At 51.8% G+C, this 15,936-nt stretch overlaps 8 protein-coding genes across 8 annotated transcripts; 3 read left to right on the forward strand and 5 right to left on the reverse strand.

Annotated features, from left to right (window-relative positions):
- Positions 1-483: 483 nt before the first annotated feature.
- N7517_004388 (uncharacterized protein) lies at positions 484-2,576 on the forward strand (the record flags this gene model as incomplete). Its single annotated transcript, XM_056722118.1, has 3 exons — positions 484-540; positions 600-1,316; positions 1,368-2,576. 3 exons carry the CDS (start codon positions 484-486, stop codon positions 2,574-2,576), a joined length of 1,983 nt encoding a protein of 660 aa, XP_056578368.1.
- Positions 2,577-2,778: 202 nt separating this feature from the next.
- On the reverse strand, positions 2,779-4,067 carry N7517_004389 (endoplasmic reticulum-Golgi intermediate compartment family protein; the record flags this gene model as incomplete). Its single annotated transcript, XM_056722119.1, has 3 exons — positions 2,779-3,287; positions 3,338-3,928; positions 3,980-4,067. 3 exons carry the CDS (start codon positions 4,065-4,067, stop codon positions 2,779-2,781), a joined length of 1,188 nt encoding a protein of 395 aa, XP_056578369.1.
- A 596-nt stretch (positions 4,068-4,663) lies between these two features.
- N7517_004390 (putative protein kinase) lies at positions 4,664-8,956 on the reverse strand (the record flags this gene model as incomplete). The annotated part of the gene is made up of 3 exons (XM_056722120.1): positions 4,664-8,576; positions 8,629-8,815; positions 8,866-8,956. 3 exons carry the CDS (start codon positions 8,954-8,956, stop codon positions 4,664-4,666), a joined length of 4,191 nt encoding a protein of 1,396 aa, XP_056578370.1.
- Positions 8,957-9,530: 574 nt separating this feature from the next.
- On the forward strand, positions 9,531-11,166 carry N7517_004391 (PEX28-32 family peroxisomal membrane protein; the record flags this gene model as incomplete). Its single annotated transcript, XM_056722121.1, has 3 exons — positions 9,531-9,661; positions 9,712-9,846; positions 9,900-11,166. 3 exons carry the CDS (start codon positions 9,531-9,533, stop codon positions 11,164-11,166), a joined length of 1,533 nt encoding a protein of 510 aa, XP_056578371.1.
- A 153-nt stretch (positions 11,167-11,319) lies between these two features.
- N7517_004392 (nucleolar protein 16) lies at positions 11,320-12,118 on the reverse strand (the record flags this gene model as incomplete). The annotated part of the gene is made up of 2 exons (XM_056722122.1): positions 11,945-12,118; positions 11,320-11,896 (listed from the first exon to the last, which is right to left on the reverse strand). The coding sequence occupies exons 1-2, from the start codon at positions 12,070-12,072 to the stop codon at positions 11,320-11,322; spliced, it is 705 nt and encodes a 234-aa protein (XP_056578372.1). The 5' UTR covers positions 12,073-12,118.
- Positions 12,119-12,283: 165 nt separating this feature from the next.
- N7517_004393 (Zn(2+) transporter YKE4) lies at positions 12,284-13,590 on the forward strand (the record flags this gene model as incomplete). Its single annotated transcript, XM_056722123.1, has 3 exons — positions 12,284-12,418; positions 12,470-12,620; positions 12,671-13,590. The coding sequence occupies 3 exons, from the start codon at positions 12,284-12,286 to the stop codon at positions 13,588-13,590; spliced, it is 1,206 nt and encodes a 401-aa protein (XP_056578373.1).
- Positions 13,591-14,218: 628 nt separating this feature from the next.
- N7517_004394 (mannosyltransferase complex subunit MNN9) lies at positions 14,219-14,852 on the reverse strand (the record flags this gene model as incomplete). Its single annotated transcript, XM_056722124.1, has 2 exons — positions 14,219-14,239; positions 14,298-14,852. The coding sequence occupies 2 exons, from the start codon at positions 14,850-14,852 to the stop codon at positions 14,219-14,221; spliced, it is 576 nt and encodes a 191-aa protein (XP_056578374.1).
- A 29-nt stretch (positions 14,853-14,881) lies between these two features.
- Positions 14,882-15,412, reverse strand: N7517_004395 (Anp1; the record flags this gene model as incomplete). The annotated part of the gene is made up of 1 exon (XM_056722125.1): positions 14,882-15,412. One exon carries the CDS (start codon positions 15,410-15,412, stop codon positions 14,882-14,884), a length of 531 nt encoding a protein of 176 aa, XP_056578375.1.
- Between the last annotated feature and the right edge of the window lie 524 nt (positions 15,413-15,936).

The raw sequence follows: 15,936 nt of genomic DNA on the forward strand, positions 1-15,936 counted from the left end.
CATACCCCTCAAGTTATTGTGACTTACTGCCTAATATCACCCATGTCTATTTTTTGGATTTTTGTTGCCTCATGCAGATTTATTGGTTTATCAACCTTATGAAACTTTTTTCTTTCTGAAAACTCCTAGCATTTGTCTCAAATGCTCCATGTATCATCCATTTAAACCCGACAGTAAACCAGTCTTCCATATGTCATGTCCATTAGAAGGTTGACAGGGGTGTGCAGTGCCTCAACCTGGCGGGGTCCTTTATGTGACATCAGCGTGTATATCATTGATGTTACTTAGCTGGATCCAAACAAATCTATACGGTGGTTATAAGTGATTCTCTAGCGTATTTCTAGTTGATACTATATTGTACATCTCATGCGGGCATATAGATCAGACACGTGGTCCGTGCGTTGGGGAAAGCTGTCCATTCTCCCCCTTCCACCTCATCATCCTCCCCATTTGATTATATTCATACAATTCAAACGACTCATTATGGCCGACGACGAGGAGCGCATCAAAGCCGAGAAGCTGGCCGCAGCCAAGAAAAGGGTAATCCATCGCGAATGGCAGATGTCGTTGTTTTGGTCGCTAACTGGACTGTTATTCAGGTTGCCCAGCTCCAGAAGAAAAAGAAGGCCAAGAAGACTACCGCAACTGGAGCGGACACACCCAAGGAGGCAGAGACTCCAACAGAGACAGAGCCTGCTGAAGATGTCCCGAGCCCAGAAACCTTGCAGGCAGACGCCCCCGCGGAGAAGCAGCCAGACATGCAAGACGAGCCAGCCGCGCCATCCGAGGCCGCAGCCCCCGAACAACCAGAGGAATCAGAAGAACCAAATTTGCGAATTGACACTGATACGAATGTCGAATCTCCTACCGAACCGATGCCTCCAGCGCCCACATCTCCCGATCCAGATGCTGAGCCACTGCCGGTCCGGCTCGATACACCCCGCGCCGGCCACGGCCGACAACCCTCGCTGTCAATCCAGTCAAAGATGCGCTCATCTTCATTCCGCAAGACCTCCGTCTCACAGGGCAGCGTCTCCCCCTCTCCGTCTGCTACGATCAAGTCCCCCGCACAATCATTACCGCCCCTAACCGGGGACGGGGAGTCGGTCCACGAAGTGTTCCGCAAACAGTCTACCAAGATTGAGGAGCTCGAGAAAGATAATAAACGATTGGAGAAGGATCTTGCGGATGCAACTTTGCGCTGGCGCAAGACTGAGGAGCAAGTGGAGGATCTGCGGGAAGCGAGTGTTGATGGCGTAGAGTTGAAGGAGCAGTTGAAGAAGGCAGAGGAGAAGGCTGCAAGCATTGATTCGTTGGTATGACACGTTGTTTCCTGTGATCGCCATCTTTGCTAACCCGCGGAATAGAAAGAGGAAATTGCTTCCCTCCAGCGACAGAACTCACAGCTCCAGACCCGGTCACATCGAAACACAACTGCAACAGAGTCACCGCCAGCCGACCTTGTTCGTCAGCTCGAGTCCAAGTCAGCCACTATTGAGTCCATGGAGTTGGAGATCTCAAATCTCCGCGCCCAGGTCGCCTCCCAAACGTCCTCTAACGATGCACACGAGTCCCAGGTCGCAGCGCTAGAGGAGAAGGTCTCAAAGAACCAATCCGCACTAGAGCAATCCCAGCGTGAGCTGGCAGACACGAAGCAGGCATTGACACGTGCCTCCGAGAAAGCAGTCAAGGAAGGCGTCAACAAGACATCTACCGAAACGCTGATCAATAATCTCCAGCGTGAGATCGAGGAACACAAGAGCGAAAAAAGCGAATTGGAAAAGAAGATCGAGACTCTAGACAAGAAACTCCAGGCAATCGGCAATCTTCATAAAGAAACCGAAGCCCGGCACCAAACCCGGTTACGCGAGAGCGAGAAATCTGAGAAAGAGATCGCTGTCATGCGGAAAAAGATCGCCAGCATCGAAAACGAGAACCTCCGCCTCCGCGAAGAGAGTGATCGGATCCGGACTCGACAGGTCGGCGGAGGCGCCGACGACGACGCCCTGGACGAGCTCGAGGACGAAGAACGCCAGCGCCTTGAGCGCCGCATCCGCGAGCTGGAAGGCGAGGTCTTCGATCTGCGCCGCGGCGTCTGGCAAGAGAAGCGCCAGGAGATGGAATACTACCCGGATGATGGACCCAGCCCTGCCTCCGGCGACGCAGCCAATGCATTCGACGACGTCGATCTCGTCGGTGGACGACCCGACCATGCCCGTCGCCGCAGCATGGCCCAGAATCAGCACTCATCCTTCTCCACGGTTCTTTCTAGCGGCTTTGCTGCCTTCACAGGAGCTGCTGGCAACCGCGCCCGCGCTTCATCGACTAACCCGTCTCACCCCCCTGGTACCCGTGGTAGTCTCGAGCTTGTTTCCGAAGAAAACTTTGATGACGAGTTCGATGAAGATGCATTCGCGCGTGCGCAGGCTGAGGAGGAGGGCCGCAAGCGTGTTGAGTGGATGCGCGATATCAAGAGTAAGCTGCGTGACTGGAACGGCTGGCGTCTGGATCTGGTCGACAGCCGTGCCGGTGCAGAAGGTGCTGGCGTAGGCATGGGCGAAATATTTGAGGTCTAGTCTTTAGTGTTTACCTTACCATCATATGTGCGGGATGTACGATCATTTTTTACTATATACCACGAGGTGGAGTTGACCAATGAACTTTGATACAAAGAGCAGCCTGATGCAATTGACGTAGGATATTTGATGGAACACCGATATAAGACATAGAAAACATTCGAACTATAAAAACCAAAACCAAAATAATAATCCATCTCAATCACTCGGAAGATTTGCCAGTCAAATACCCCTCAGTCGACCTATTCTTCCTACGACCCCAGACGTCGCCAGCCCAACTAGTAATCTGATAAAGCCAGCCACCAGTAACAAGCACACCTGAGATGGTGTTAATAACCCGAATCAGCAGTGACAAAAAGCCCGCCCTCTCCTCGCTGACCAGCAACAGGATCGGCTCAATGTTATACTTGAAGAAGATGCCCGGCACAACCATCGGCGACTCAGGGATCGCGCTGGACTGGCTCGTTGCCGCGTACTGGTTCGTGAAGACCGTGTTACGTCCGTACCGCGAAGCCGCAGCCTCCGGCGAGCGCGTGTACGCGTCCAGCGCGCCCTTGCCGTGGCTGTACAGCGTCGGCACAATGGAGAGGAAGTACTGGAACTTGTAGTAGTGCTCCTCGCTCTCAGCGATAGTCTTGTCGAGCGGGTTCTGCAGGGTCGGGTAATGTGGCCCGAAGGAGAGCTCCGTGATTATGTGGGAGAAATTGAAGGCTGGCGAGCTGTTAGCGATGTTGTATGGAATGGATTGGGAGGACACATACACGAGTGATCCAGATGCGGGGAGTTCTCGCGATACCCGTGGCCGCGCGCGGTGATGTGGAAGTCACCCTGCACCTTGTTTCCCTCGAGGCTTCCGTAGATGCGACATGCGTCCGGGACGTCGCTGCGGCGCATGCGCGGGCCCTTGGGGAACTTGCGGCGTGGATTATGGCGCACCTCACCGAGGACGTGGCGGACGTGGGAGTCTGCCTCTTGCTCGGCGAGACGGTCGGTTTCTTCGTGGGAGAGGGTTTGGTATTCGCGGGCGCCGTCGCTGGTCTCGTGGTTGCGCTTCTGCATCCAGAGTTGCCAGTTTGTGTCGTCGCGTTTGAGGAGCTCGCCGGCTAAGATGCGGTCGCCGGCTGCATCTTGGATATTCACGCGGAGCTGGTCGCAGGGCATGTGCACGACCATGTCGAGGTTTAGCTGGAGCTCGTGCGAGACGCCTTTTTCAACGCTGAAGTGGTAGTTCTCGGTGCCGCGCCACCATGTTTTTAACTCGGACCAGCTGAAGATCGTGCATACGAGGAAGATTAGGACGGTCCATTGGCCGCCGCTGCGGGTTGGGGTTGTGTAGGAGGGTTTTGTTTTGGCTGGTCATGGAACGTGAGTAAGTTGTCTAGATCGAACTTGGAGATACTCACGAAAGGCGTCGAAGGTCTTCAGCGCAGTCAAACTAGACTTCTCCCCGAAGGCATCTTCGTTCAGACCCTTAGATTCGAAGCCATTCATTGTGAATCAATTACCCATCAAGGCCAATGGAAGTTGTTGTGGAGTAAATAAGATAAGATGAGGCCAAGTAGCCCGATTGCCCAGTGGGGACATGCCAGTTTGCATACAACCGTACAATGTCTGAACTACTTTCTTTATATTCTTTATATTCTTCAAGTTTTCTGATATTAATTATAATCACATAGTCATTAATTCAACATAAGCAAAAGCTAGACACGTTAAATCGCTCTACTGAGCAATACATCGTAAACTCTTAGGAAATGCAATGAGAGGTAACAATGTACAAAGGGACCACAGCCCTGGGGATCATCAAGTATAAAACGAAGGGAAATGCATAAGAGCTAAGCAAGAGCAAACATAAGGTATAAGCAATACTCAGGTCATCATGGGCGCAATGCAAATGCAAGAACAAGGGGGTATAACATGATTGCATCTCAAACAAAATGCGGACATGACAACCACCCGATGCAAGGATGAGAAAGTAAAAAAAGCAAAAGGGTTAGTATTACAGGGCATTCAACAAAAAAAAAACGTGTGAAATCATTTCCTCTATCGGCTAGTCAGCATCCCATTCTATGGTGGTTCAGGTCGCTGGCCTAACTCACCAGGCTTGTCGCAGCGGCCGCGGTAGCGAGGTCTGGCTTCCCGCTGAGACTCCGCGCCGAAACGCGAGGGAGTGCGGACCCGGTGGTTGCAGAATTACTGGACCCTCGCTTGCCGGGGCTCGACGGAGGACCATTGACAGTCGAGTGTCGTTTGCTGCTACCCTTGACCGGGGAGTTGGCCGAGACATCGCGAGTGCGCATGAACCCGCTCTTCAGCGTTGTGCCTGGAGGATCAGGGAGAGGACGAGCCGTGGAGCTGACACCTCGCTTGGAGGGCGAGTTTGATGCATACATCCTGGGCCGGGGGGCCTTGACACCGGTGAGGAATTCGTGTTTCAACGCATCATGGGGTGAGATTCGACGAGCAGGATCCCAGCGAAGACAGCGGGTGATGAAATCAAGGAAAGCCTCATCGTCACACTTCAAGGCCTGTCGGAGCTCCTTGGAGCTCGGACGACGTCGACGTCCCTTGGATGAAACAGTCAAACGCGGCTTGCCGAGAGAATCAAAGAACAACTTCTTGCGAGTGCTCTTCTCGATGAGATGCTTTTCCGGGGGACCAAACACTTCCATGATACAAGCAAGCTGTTCTTGCTCATTTTCTCCTGGGAAAATTGGATAGCCGGTGAACAGCTCAGCCAAAATGCAACCTAAACTCCACATGTCTATCGGCATGCCGTATGACATTCCGAGGATGACCTCGGGCGAACGGTAGAAGCGACTCTGGATGTAAGTATACACCTTTTCATTCTCAAAACAACTTGAACCAAAGTCGATGACCCGAATTTCGGAGTTTAACGGGTGAACGAGAAGAATGTTTTCGGGCTTCAAGTCACAGTGGATGACCTTCTTCGCATGCAACAGCACAAGACTGCTGAGCATCTGCTTGGTGAAAACACGGATCAGCTTCAACGAGAAGCCCCGGAATTCATGGGCCTTGATGAATTCATAAAGATTCATGCCGAGGAGTTCGGTCGAAATACATAGATGACCACGGAAGTAGAAGCTTTGAGTGAAGTTGACCACACTATGCTTGCCATGAGGATCCCATTCCTTCAGCTTTTGTAGGAGGTTGACCTCAATCAGGGCTTGTTGATGGAATCGCTTCTTGTTGCGAATGATTTTAATCGCAACTAGAGCCCCAGTCTTGTGGTCGACGCATCGCACGACCTGGCCAAAACTGCCCTTGCCCAGAACATCAACAACTTCGTACCGATAAGCCAGATGGTCACCGATGATAATATTATAATCACCACGGTCATCATCGTAGCCAAAGTTCGCTGCGCTGGAGTGGAGATCTCCAACATGCTTCTTGGCGGTCTGGGTACCGCAGAAGAAAATGTCGCGATAATCAATGATCTCACCGCGTTCAAAGATATTGAGCGTTGCCATTTTCAAAGCCTGGGCGGGACTGACACGATCCTTCGGTCCAGCCTTGCGACGCAAGTCGTCTAGCACACGCGCTGCCTTTTCAAAGTCTTTGCGTTTAGACCCAAGTCGCCTCATCTCCTCATCTGCAATCGCCACATCTGGATCAACAGTGCTGTCAGTAGACCGGGAAGCAGCCGCAACACTAGATCTAGCGTTATTGATCATCTTGTGAACAGGAGAGATATACGTGCTCTGCACGCGTCTAGAGCGGTCACTTTCGCCCGATTCATTGGAGGGAGTTGGCTCCAGGGTGAGGCTTTTCTCGCTGCTAACACTTGGCTTCCGAGTCGTCGGATTTGTTGCACTTGAAACAGAAGACTGTCGGCGAGGATTGAGATACGATGGCTTGAGATTAGGGCTCGTCGAGTTGACTGAAGACAGGTTGTTCCATGTTGCAGAGGCTGGAAGTTTAGGCGGCGGCATATGATTGTACTTGGCTGGATCACCATCGGTTTCTGGCTTTTTGGGTTTCGAGTTGCTGCGAAGCCGCGCCACCTTAAGCCGATCCCGAAGAGAGGAGCTGGACGCAGTGACAGTGACACTCTCAGGCTCCGAGGGCGTCGATATCTGGCTGAGCCGCTCTGGGGCGGGTGTGAAAATGGCACTTTGCGTCTGAGGTCGTGGACCATTCAACTTGTGTGTCTGCGTCCTATTTGAGTAGTCGGCGCTGACCTGGTGGCGGAGATGGTTGAGCTCGGCACCACTCTTGGGCAGCGTGTATGAGGCATACGGAGAGATGCTGCGAGCTGCACTTGGCGTTTCAAATGACTCAAATGCGCTGGTACTGCTAGAAGCTCGCAACGCGGCGGTTGATGAGCTGACGACAAAATGAGACGTACTGCTTCGTGCTTGGGTGAGGGGCACTTGGTCATCTTCGTCACGGTACCAGAAATTTGCCTTGGATGCTGTCATCGGAGTACTGGGTGTCTTTGAAAGCACTTGGTTGGAGGGGGTGTGGGCCTTGCGCTCGTCGTCCCTGTCTTTGAGTGCCTCAATTTTGGTCGTCATGGGTGTGCCCAAAGGCAACAAATTCAGCGGGGGCAATTTCAAGGGCTGCAAACCCTTCCGTCCTCCCAGAACAGTAGAAGTTCGTGATCGTGAATCAGGAGTTTTTGTTTCGGCAGGGTCAACTTTGTCAACTTGGGCCGTGGTGTGGGCTTCGGAGTCTGAATCTTTGATATTCATAAGGCTCAAATCCACAGGAATACTTGATTTTCTGGGCGCGGGGAAGAAAGGCGCATCCAGTTCACCTTTGGGCGATTCGTAGGCCTTGGGGATCGCTGGAACCGGTGGTACTTCTTCCCCGTTAGAGTTTGTTTGCTCTGTACGCGGCTTGGGCGTCGGGAGTCGTGACGAAGATAGATTTTGGGACAGTCGGTTTTGAAGAGAGCCCCCAGAAGTTCGAATTGAGCTATAGCTGGTGCTTGAGGAAACAGACAACCCCGAACTATACGACTTACGATTTGGGTCAGGTGTGGTTCGGTTCGAGGAAGGTGTGACGCTTTTCCTCGGAATTTGAGAGGGAGATTGAGTTGATGATAGAGGACGGATGGGAAGAGGTTCTGTCTGGGTGGGAGGTGTATGTGGCATCGGAGGGGCAGGAGGCGCAATCGACATTCGCTTCAGTCGTCGTGCATCAGTGGGACTGATCGTTCGAGCACCAAGTCCAGTGGCATGTGGCGGCATAACAGAAGCCCGCTTGGAGGTAGAGGAAGGAGTTCCCACGGCGCTAGAAGGGGTTCTCACCGGGGTTCGCACGGCATTGGTGGAGTTCGAGCGTGTGTGGTCAACGGGCCCAGAGGCAGTCAGAAACGGACCACGGGGTTCCCTTGGACTGGGCTGAAATGACTTTGCCTTAAGGTTTCGAACAGAAGACGGCACCTTGGCATCGGACTCTGGGAGTCGGGGGCGAAGGAAGTTATTTGTCGAGGCGGTGTCCGTGTTGATTTTGCGGGCACTGAGACTGGCGCGTCTGGCCGAAGCATTGGTAGGCGCAAATGCCCCAGAGCTGATAGATTTGCGCGAACCCCTTGAAGCACTTGGAGCAGACGGCTGGGCTATACTCTGACGGCGAGCGCGGGTATTGGCAGAGGATGCTGCGAGGCCTGCAGCGGTATTGGGACCGTTCGGACGTTGCACTTCACTCTTTCGTCGAGCAGAAGGACCCCGTGTACGATCCGATACATTGCCCGCATAAGTGTGGTTTTCCCAGGGATTCGTCAGACCTGTTTCACGATTCTCACCCGAACTACCATTCCCGGGCATGGGGAAGTGGTTCAAGCTGGGTTCACCCATGATGCTGTTATGAAAATCATCAAAGTTGACCGGCGCTAGAAATTCCATGTTGTCTGCATGATTGGAGCTAGCCTTTGAAAGGTTCCCCACGCTCGTAGATCGAAGGTTGAAGCTTTTACTCGAATCAATCGTAGAATCAACGGACGAGTTCCCAGAATGAAGGTACGGGCTAGGTTTGCTAGATATCGAGTTAGTTCAAAGTCAAATCACAAGAGAAGAACTGGACATACCTCCATCGCGAAGCGTCTTGCGGTCGTGGGCCCTGAGGAACCCTTTGGTCGCGAATTGAAAGTCTTCTCCTGTTCACCCCACCTGCGCGCGGTCCGGCGACCCCGTTTGAAGTATCAAAATTCATGTTGTTCGAGGGGAAGTTGGTCGAGGCTGACTTTTGCAGGCGCCTGCGGGCCGGAGCCTCTGCTGTTCATTGTCAGTATCTAGCTGCACCTTCCCGACATCTCAACTCTTACCTCCCGAGCCCGAATCATCGTTTGAGGGATTGTGTGCTTGAGCTTCGGTCCGTGTTTGACCCCTCCCAGGTGTTTGCGGTTTTGTCGGCATTGTTTTTTAAGCCCGCGCGTTTTCAAAGGAACGGAAAAGGAGTAGATATCGCAATTGCATTCAGGAGAAGTGCGAGGTCTCAAACCAGGAGATACTTGAGCACCGTCGCGCGACTCTTGACAGCTACCGTTCCATTGCGAGTGAAAAAGCAAGGGCCAAGGTAAGTTCTCTTTGATAATAATTTTGGGGAAAGCAGGGTTGCTGGGGCAAGTCCACTAAGGCGGTAACTAAAGGGAAAAAGAAGGTAATTTGGGGGGGGGGAAAAAGGTGGATTTTATAACCCCATCAACAAAGGGGATATTTAGATGAAATCGAAGATGGATGTGAATAATCCCAGATAAATATATATATAATAATAAAAATTTAAGAAAAAAAGAGTGTCAAAGAGACAAAATGAAGACTTTTGTTTTTTTTAGTGTGAGAACTATCGAATTTCGAGGTTCCCCTGATGCAAACAGGATTATGTCAGCCTTCCCCGGTGCAGGGGATCGGCAAAAGCATGTGCTCGGGCTCTCTGACAGTTATTCTGTTCTTATTTTTACTTCCTTTATTCTTCTCACCCTATGTATAAATCATGGATGGATTTACAGAATCCCTGAACGAACCTAAGGTTTCAAAACGGAATGGACCTGGTTCGCCAGACAGTTCGCATTCGAGATCCTCCTCTATCTCTAAGAACTCACTGCAGGACCGCCTATTTACAAAGTATGCTTGGATCCAGTAGATCTGTGAGGGGCACGAACTAACAACTATAGGCTTCTCCAACAAGTCATCCCAGCGGACGATGAGGATGAACCTGATTCATTGGGAGACAAGGCCTTGGCCTCTCCTAAGAAACCGGCTTTTAGTCTACCTGTAATGGCAAACAATTTCCGCCGCTTTAATGCAAGGTAGGACTGCATCATCCCCTGTGATATCTACTGAAACTCAACAAATACTATAGAATCGGTGTGGTATTTCTGTTCCAGAGCCGTGTTGAGCAATTATTCACCTGGGACACACCAACCCATACTATCTCTTTCCTTTTTGTCTACTCTTTCATCTGCCTGGAACCTCATCTACTTTTGGTTCTGCCTCTAGTGGTTCTCTTGCTCTTCATAATGGTGCCAGCTTTTGCGACTCGTCATCCACCACCTCCAAACACCTCGACATCCAGCACTACTCCTTACTACTCCTTTGATGGACCAGCCCTAGCACCAGCCACGACTATTAAGCCAGCCCCAGAGACTTCCAAGGATTTTCTTCGGAACATGCGAGATCTACAGAACTGCATGGCTGATTTCTCAGATGCCCACGATGCAGCTATCAATGTTGTTGCACCGCTGACAAATTTCTCCAATGAGAAGCTCTCTTCAACTCTATTTCTCGGATGCACAATAGCCATAGTAGTGTTGTTTATCAGTGCACATCTGCTGCCCCTCCAAATTGTGGTGCTCGTTGGCGGCAATGCGTTGGTTCTCTCCATCCACCCAACGGTGGGGCAATTCCTCTCCAGTCTGATACAAGACATGACGGGAGATTCCATGGACGCAGATTCAGATGATAATGGATTCGCTTCATCAGTCCCTGCAGATCCATCTGCAGCGATGTCAGCCATGGAAAAGCTTGCAGATATCTCCTTGGACATATATCCCGAAGAGCGGGAGGTGGAAATTTTCGAGCTGCAGCACCGGGCTGCAGGATCGTCAGAGTCTGGGTGGGAGAGCTTCCTATTCAGCCATGCGCCATACGACCCGCTATCACCATCTCGCATCGCTGGGGACCGACCTCGTGGATGTCGATTTTTTGAGGATGTCCGTGCCCCGCGTGGATGGGCCTGGAAAAGCAAGAAGTGGGAACTCGACCTAGACTGCCGTGAATGGGTGGTGGAGCGCATGATCACCAGTGTTGGGTTCGAGGTTCCAGGTGTGAATGCCGAAGGCAACGCCATTGTCGGAGAAGTTGGTGGTTGGGTTTGGGACTTGCCTCCAACTCGGCAGGAGTCAGATGACGATTTAACGCTAGCCTACGGAGATCTGCCAGAGCCACCATCTCCCAAAGAAGCCAAAGTCAAGCAGAACGAGAAGGCGAAATTACGGGATTGGGAGGAAGGGACCGCGTCCTACGGAGTGGGTGAATGGCGACGCCGACGATGGGTTCGAGTGGTGCAACGAATAAGCCTTCCGCCGGCGGGGGGTGTGACCTACTCGACGCTCAGTAGTAACAGCTAGAGGAAACACGAGATAACGAATCCAAGCGGCTCATTTGCCGTCCAATAATATTTACTTCGGGACACACGTATCCATGTAGACACTTTTGATAAACAGAAAAAGATAAACGCCAGACTCGCCCTAACCAGATGCTCAGAACAAATGAACAAGGCATTATGACTGACTCTTCTTCCACTTGTTAAGTCTCCTCCGCAAATCACCCTCGCTCTGCTGCATAGGATTCAGCTTGCGATCACGAGTCATAGCAGAAAAATTATCTCCATGCTTTTCAATCAAGCGCTGGGCCCACTCGCCCTCGCGCGAGCTCTGGTACCGCGGCTTCTTAGCACGGACAGTCTTGCCCTCTTGATCCGCCTGGCGCTCAAGCTGCTGCACAATCAACGAGTCTGCAAGAGGGTTGCTCTCGCCATTGCCTCCCAAAACGTCGTTCAGAGGGTCGTTAAGCGGGTTGTTGCGTGAGCGCTGGAGACCCGCCACTTCAAAGTTGTCTTCGTCGTCGTGAATGACGCGCAGAATGGCACCAGTCTCAGGATCGCGCTCGACTCGTGTCTCGCCGAGGTCGAGCTTGGCTGCGGCTGCTTTGGCGCTACCGCGGATGTGCAGCGAGTTCTTGTTGTCGGGGTATTGGTCCTTGTTTCCGGGGAGGCGTTCGCGACCACCGGATGGTGCATTCAGCTTGTGCATCAAACCAAGGCGCTGGTAATTTTGTGTCAGGGTGAGATCACGATCCCTACAGTCGTTAGTATTTGGTATTTTTAAGGTGAAAAGATGTGCATACCAGTTGTCCGCGATGATCTGATTGCCCAGCACATTGATCTTCTTGTGGCCGCTCTTGAGGCGGTTGTCCTTAGCCCGGGCCATGGAGCGCCCGGAGCGGGCCTTCTTCTTTTGCAAAACTTTACCCATTGTGAATTGTGAAGTGAGTGTAGATGTCAAATGGGTTCTTCTTCGCTGTAGTCGGCGATAATAAAAAGCGTTATCGAAACTTTTTTTCCTGAGTTTGCAGGTCTTGGCATGTTTGCTCACGGTCCCGCGATAAACAACGATAGCGGCTCAGCTGTACTTCCGGGGGCTATATCCCCTGTCACTTAACAGAAACCTGGTCAATTCCTTCGCAATGGCTTATCGTTTCTTTCCTTCACGCGGAACAGGCATTGCCCTTGTAGCGGGATGTCTCTTGTTCTCAGCCTTGGCCGCGGCTAATATTGGCCCCGGAGAGCTCTCCGTGGCCCAGATCGAGGAGCAATTGCAGGTATGCTGTACAACGTACCATGTGCTCTACATGTGAACTAATCTGCCACAGAGCTGTCCACTAGTTGAGTCTCTCAATGAGCACAAGCGTGCAACCCGCCCGGAGACTGCTAGCTTGATGTCGAAAATCTTCGCCGTCCTCTTCCCAAGCACCCCAGCCGTGAACGCGCTTCTGGCAACTTTGTATATTTCCGGTCCACCCAGTAAGTCTTCCCCTCAATACTCGCAATATGTATTTTGCTGACTGCTCTAGACTTCCTGCTGGCGCTATGCCCACCCAACATTGATCCCTCCTCGCTGTCCGTGATGGTCGCATTTGCCGTCGGTGGCTTACTCGGCGACACCCTCTTCCACCTACTCCCTGAGATCTTCGTCGGCGAAGCCTCTCCCGACCACGTGAGCTTCGTAATGGTCGAGCCCAACAGGAACCTTCTTCTCGGCCTGGGAATCATGGTCGGATTCTTCACCTTTGTCGCAATGGACAAGGCTCTGCGCATCGCGACTGGCGGCGAGGGTGGCCATGACCACTCGCACAGCCACGCGCACGCCGAGTCAGTCGCTGCAGTTACATCCAGCGCCGAGACTAAGCAGTCCAACGGCGAGCTTAAGAAGCGCAAGTCTGCCGCGAAGGAGTCCTCTGAGGTCGTTCCCGAGAAGGAAATCAACCCCAGCGTCAAGCTTGGGGGTTACCTAAACCTTATCGCCGACTTCACCCATAACATCACCGATGGCCTTGCCCTCTCTTCTTCCTTCTATGCCTCGCCTACCATTGGCGCGACGACCACTGTGGCTGTCTTCTTCCACGAAATTCCCCATGAAGTCGGTGACTTTGCTCTGCTTATTCAGTCCGGCTTCTCGAAGCGCAAGGCTATGGGCGCGCAATTTGTTACCGCTATTGGTGCATTCTTGGGAACCTTTATTGGAATTGCCGTTCAGGAGTTTGGTGGCAATGGCACTATGTTGGATGATACCGAGCCTGCTGGTCTTATGGGAACCAGCCTTACTTGGGGTGACATGCTTCTTCCGTTCACGGCTGGCACATTCTTGTATGTTGGCACCGTGGCTGTGATCCCGGAGTTGCTAGAGACTGGTAAGGATAAGGGTGTTGAAGTGCGCAAGACTATTACACAGTTTTTGGCTGTTGCTCTTGGGGCTGGCATCATGCTTGCGTAAGTATCTGTTTCCCCCCTCTACAAGGCTTCGGTGGGATAATTATCGCTGACACACTCTATAGTATTTCTTGGGATTGATGGAGTCGTATGGGCACTGGTTTATTCTGGCATACACCGGCAATGTCATAATCTGCCCAGCACTATTGGGCCTTGGTCCAATAACAAAAGTCTCTGCCTTTTATTGATTGAAAAGGATACATAAGGGACGCCCTGACGCCCGACTTACTGATAGATAGACCAACGCCCTGTTCAACCAGATACTATGGTGCTTTTATATATGATAATTTAAAGTCATCTTGCACGAATAAGTAACCGTTCATTCGAGATGGCAATTGCCACGCTAGAGTCAAAATAAATGCACAAGAATCGTCAAGCCAGCAATACCCCATAACTAACTCCCCTCCAAAATGAATGAATACCCAGTCATATTCCTTGGTAATACACAGAAGAATGCAATGTCAATTTTGGAATTTGGGGAAGTAACCATCCCAAGTACATATGAAATAAAAACCTCGACATAATGTTGCTAATGAATCTCTTGAATGGCGAAGAGAGGCGAGAAAGAGGCGAATACGTGCACGGCGCAATGTATGCAAGAGAAATAGATGTTGGACGAGGCTGGAAGCCATTTACTCGTTATAATGGTAGACCTGAAAAACATGTTAGCAAGATTATTCCCTTCTATGTAAGACCCAAATGGAAACATACGAAGTAATCTGGGAGTCCAATGACCTCATATCCCAGTCTGCGAGCCATCTTCGCGAAGCCCTCCGTCTCCACCAGATGGAAGAACGGGAAGGCGGGGAACATGGCGCCGTCACGATGCACATCGGCCTTGACCAACAAGGCCGTACCACCAACACCGTCAAGAGCGAGCATCTTCTTCGGATCAAGCTTTTTCATATCCGGCAAGTGCGCCATCAAGGTGCGATACGTAGGCATCTCAGCATAGCCTTCCAAGAGAATCTCATCAGGCCCCATGTTCGCGGCGAGATTCTGCGCGGTCTGGCTATCAACCCAGGAGTTGAAGTCATAAGGCCTGATATCCCACTTCCTCTTCGAGGAATCATAGTAGCGCTGAAAACAATTCGGCACAATAACAGGCTGGTCGAAAGCTGTTAGATCTTGAATGAGAGAGGCCGGTGTCTCGACGACGTCACTGTCCAGCCAGAGGACCCATGAAGTCCCAGGACCGAGCGTTGTAAAGACCAGACTATTTCTCGCACGACTCATCGACTCGCGACGCTCTTTCTGTGCGGCCATTGCATGGCGGGCCTTCTCATCCTGGGATTTCAATGGGGGTCAAAGTCTTGGCGCAGGATGCTAATGCTCGCGAAGCGGTTGTCGATTGGCCCCGATTGCGTCTTGGCAATGGCCTTTTCCAGAGCCGCAACTGCAGTGTTTCCTTCGCTCGTCTTGGGTGCGATGAATCCCAAGGAGACCAGCTCGTGTGGATATGTCAGCCTCTCGATGTTATCCCAGTATCCTTGATAGAATCGGGCTAGCGGGGTGAGGATGAGGACCCGCTCGCCGTTGGCGACTGAGTCCGCGGTGTTGGTTAGGTTGTTAAGGTTGTAGTGGACAACCGGGGGAGCTGCCTTGTACCCATCGCTTCGAACTGCCTGCGATTTGAAGAACGGCTTTGTGGGTGGGGAGAGAGGGTGTTCGGCGGCGTTTTCCTGGCGCTGCTGGGAGCTAGCGGATGTGGAGGATGCGGAGGGAGTCGAGGGCGAGAGCATGAAACATATGAAGCCAAATGCCAGCAGCGCTGCTAGCACGAGGCTAATTGGGCTCGTGCGGCGCATGGAGCGTGCAACGGCCATGGCCGATCAACGTTAAATTGGAGATTGCGACGTGTCGCTGTCCAGTGAAACCGCTGAAGTTTGGTCTGCGGTGATGCCTCAGGCACGAATGAACCAGATTAAAGGTATTCAGCCTGGCCTCAATTCCTCCCCTGGTGACGACTATGAGAAAGTAATTTTGACGTGAAAGAGATTAGAAATGTCAAAGAGAACTGCTATAAATGACTTTTAATCTTTGCCCTGTCCGGAAAGAGACAAACCAAGACAACCCATGTCACTTCACTATCAAGGATATTTCGACAATGGCCGAGATCACAATCCAGTCGCATGGTCCAATTACGGATCGCCATTCGCTCGGGGTTTGAAAATACTCTGCGTTATCTCGGAATACTTTAAGGAGGGTCCCGAAGGGTCTCATCGCCGAATGCGGCCCGTCACTACTACATTCCTGATCACGGACTGCCCTGACTGAGAATTGAATTCCCTCAGGGGGAAGTAGTGCATAAACAATGGGTATGTTCTTCTATTTGAAGTAATTATCTAGC

The sequence above is a fragment of the Penicillium concentricum genome (genome assembly GCF_028827145.1).
Source record: "Penicillium concentricum strain IBT 3081 chromosome Unknown utg000002l_segment0_segment0, whole genome shotgun sequence".
Taxonomy (NCBI): Eukaryota; Fungi; Ascomycota; class Eurotiomycetes; order Eurotiales; family Aspergillaceae; genus Penicillium; species Penicillium concentricum.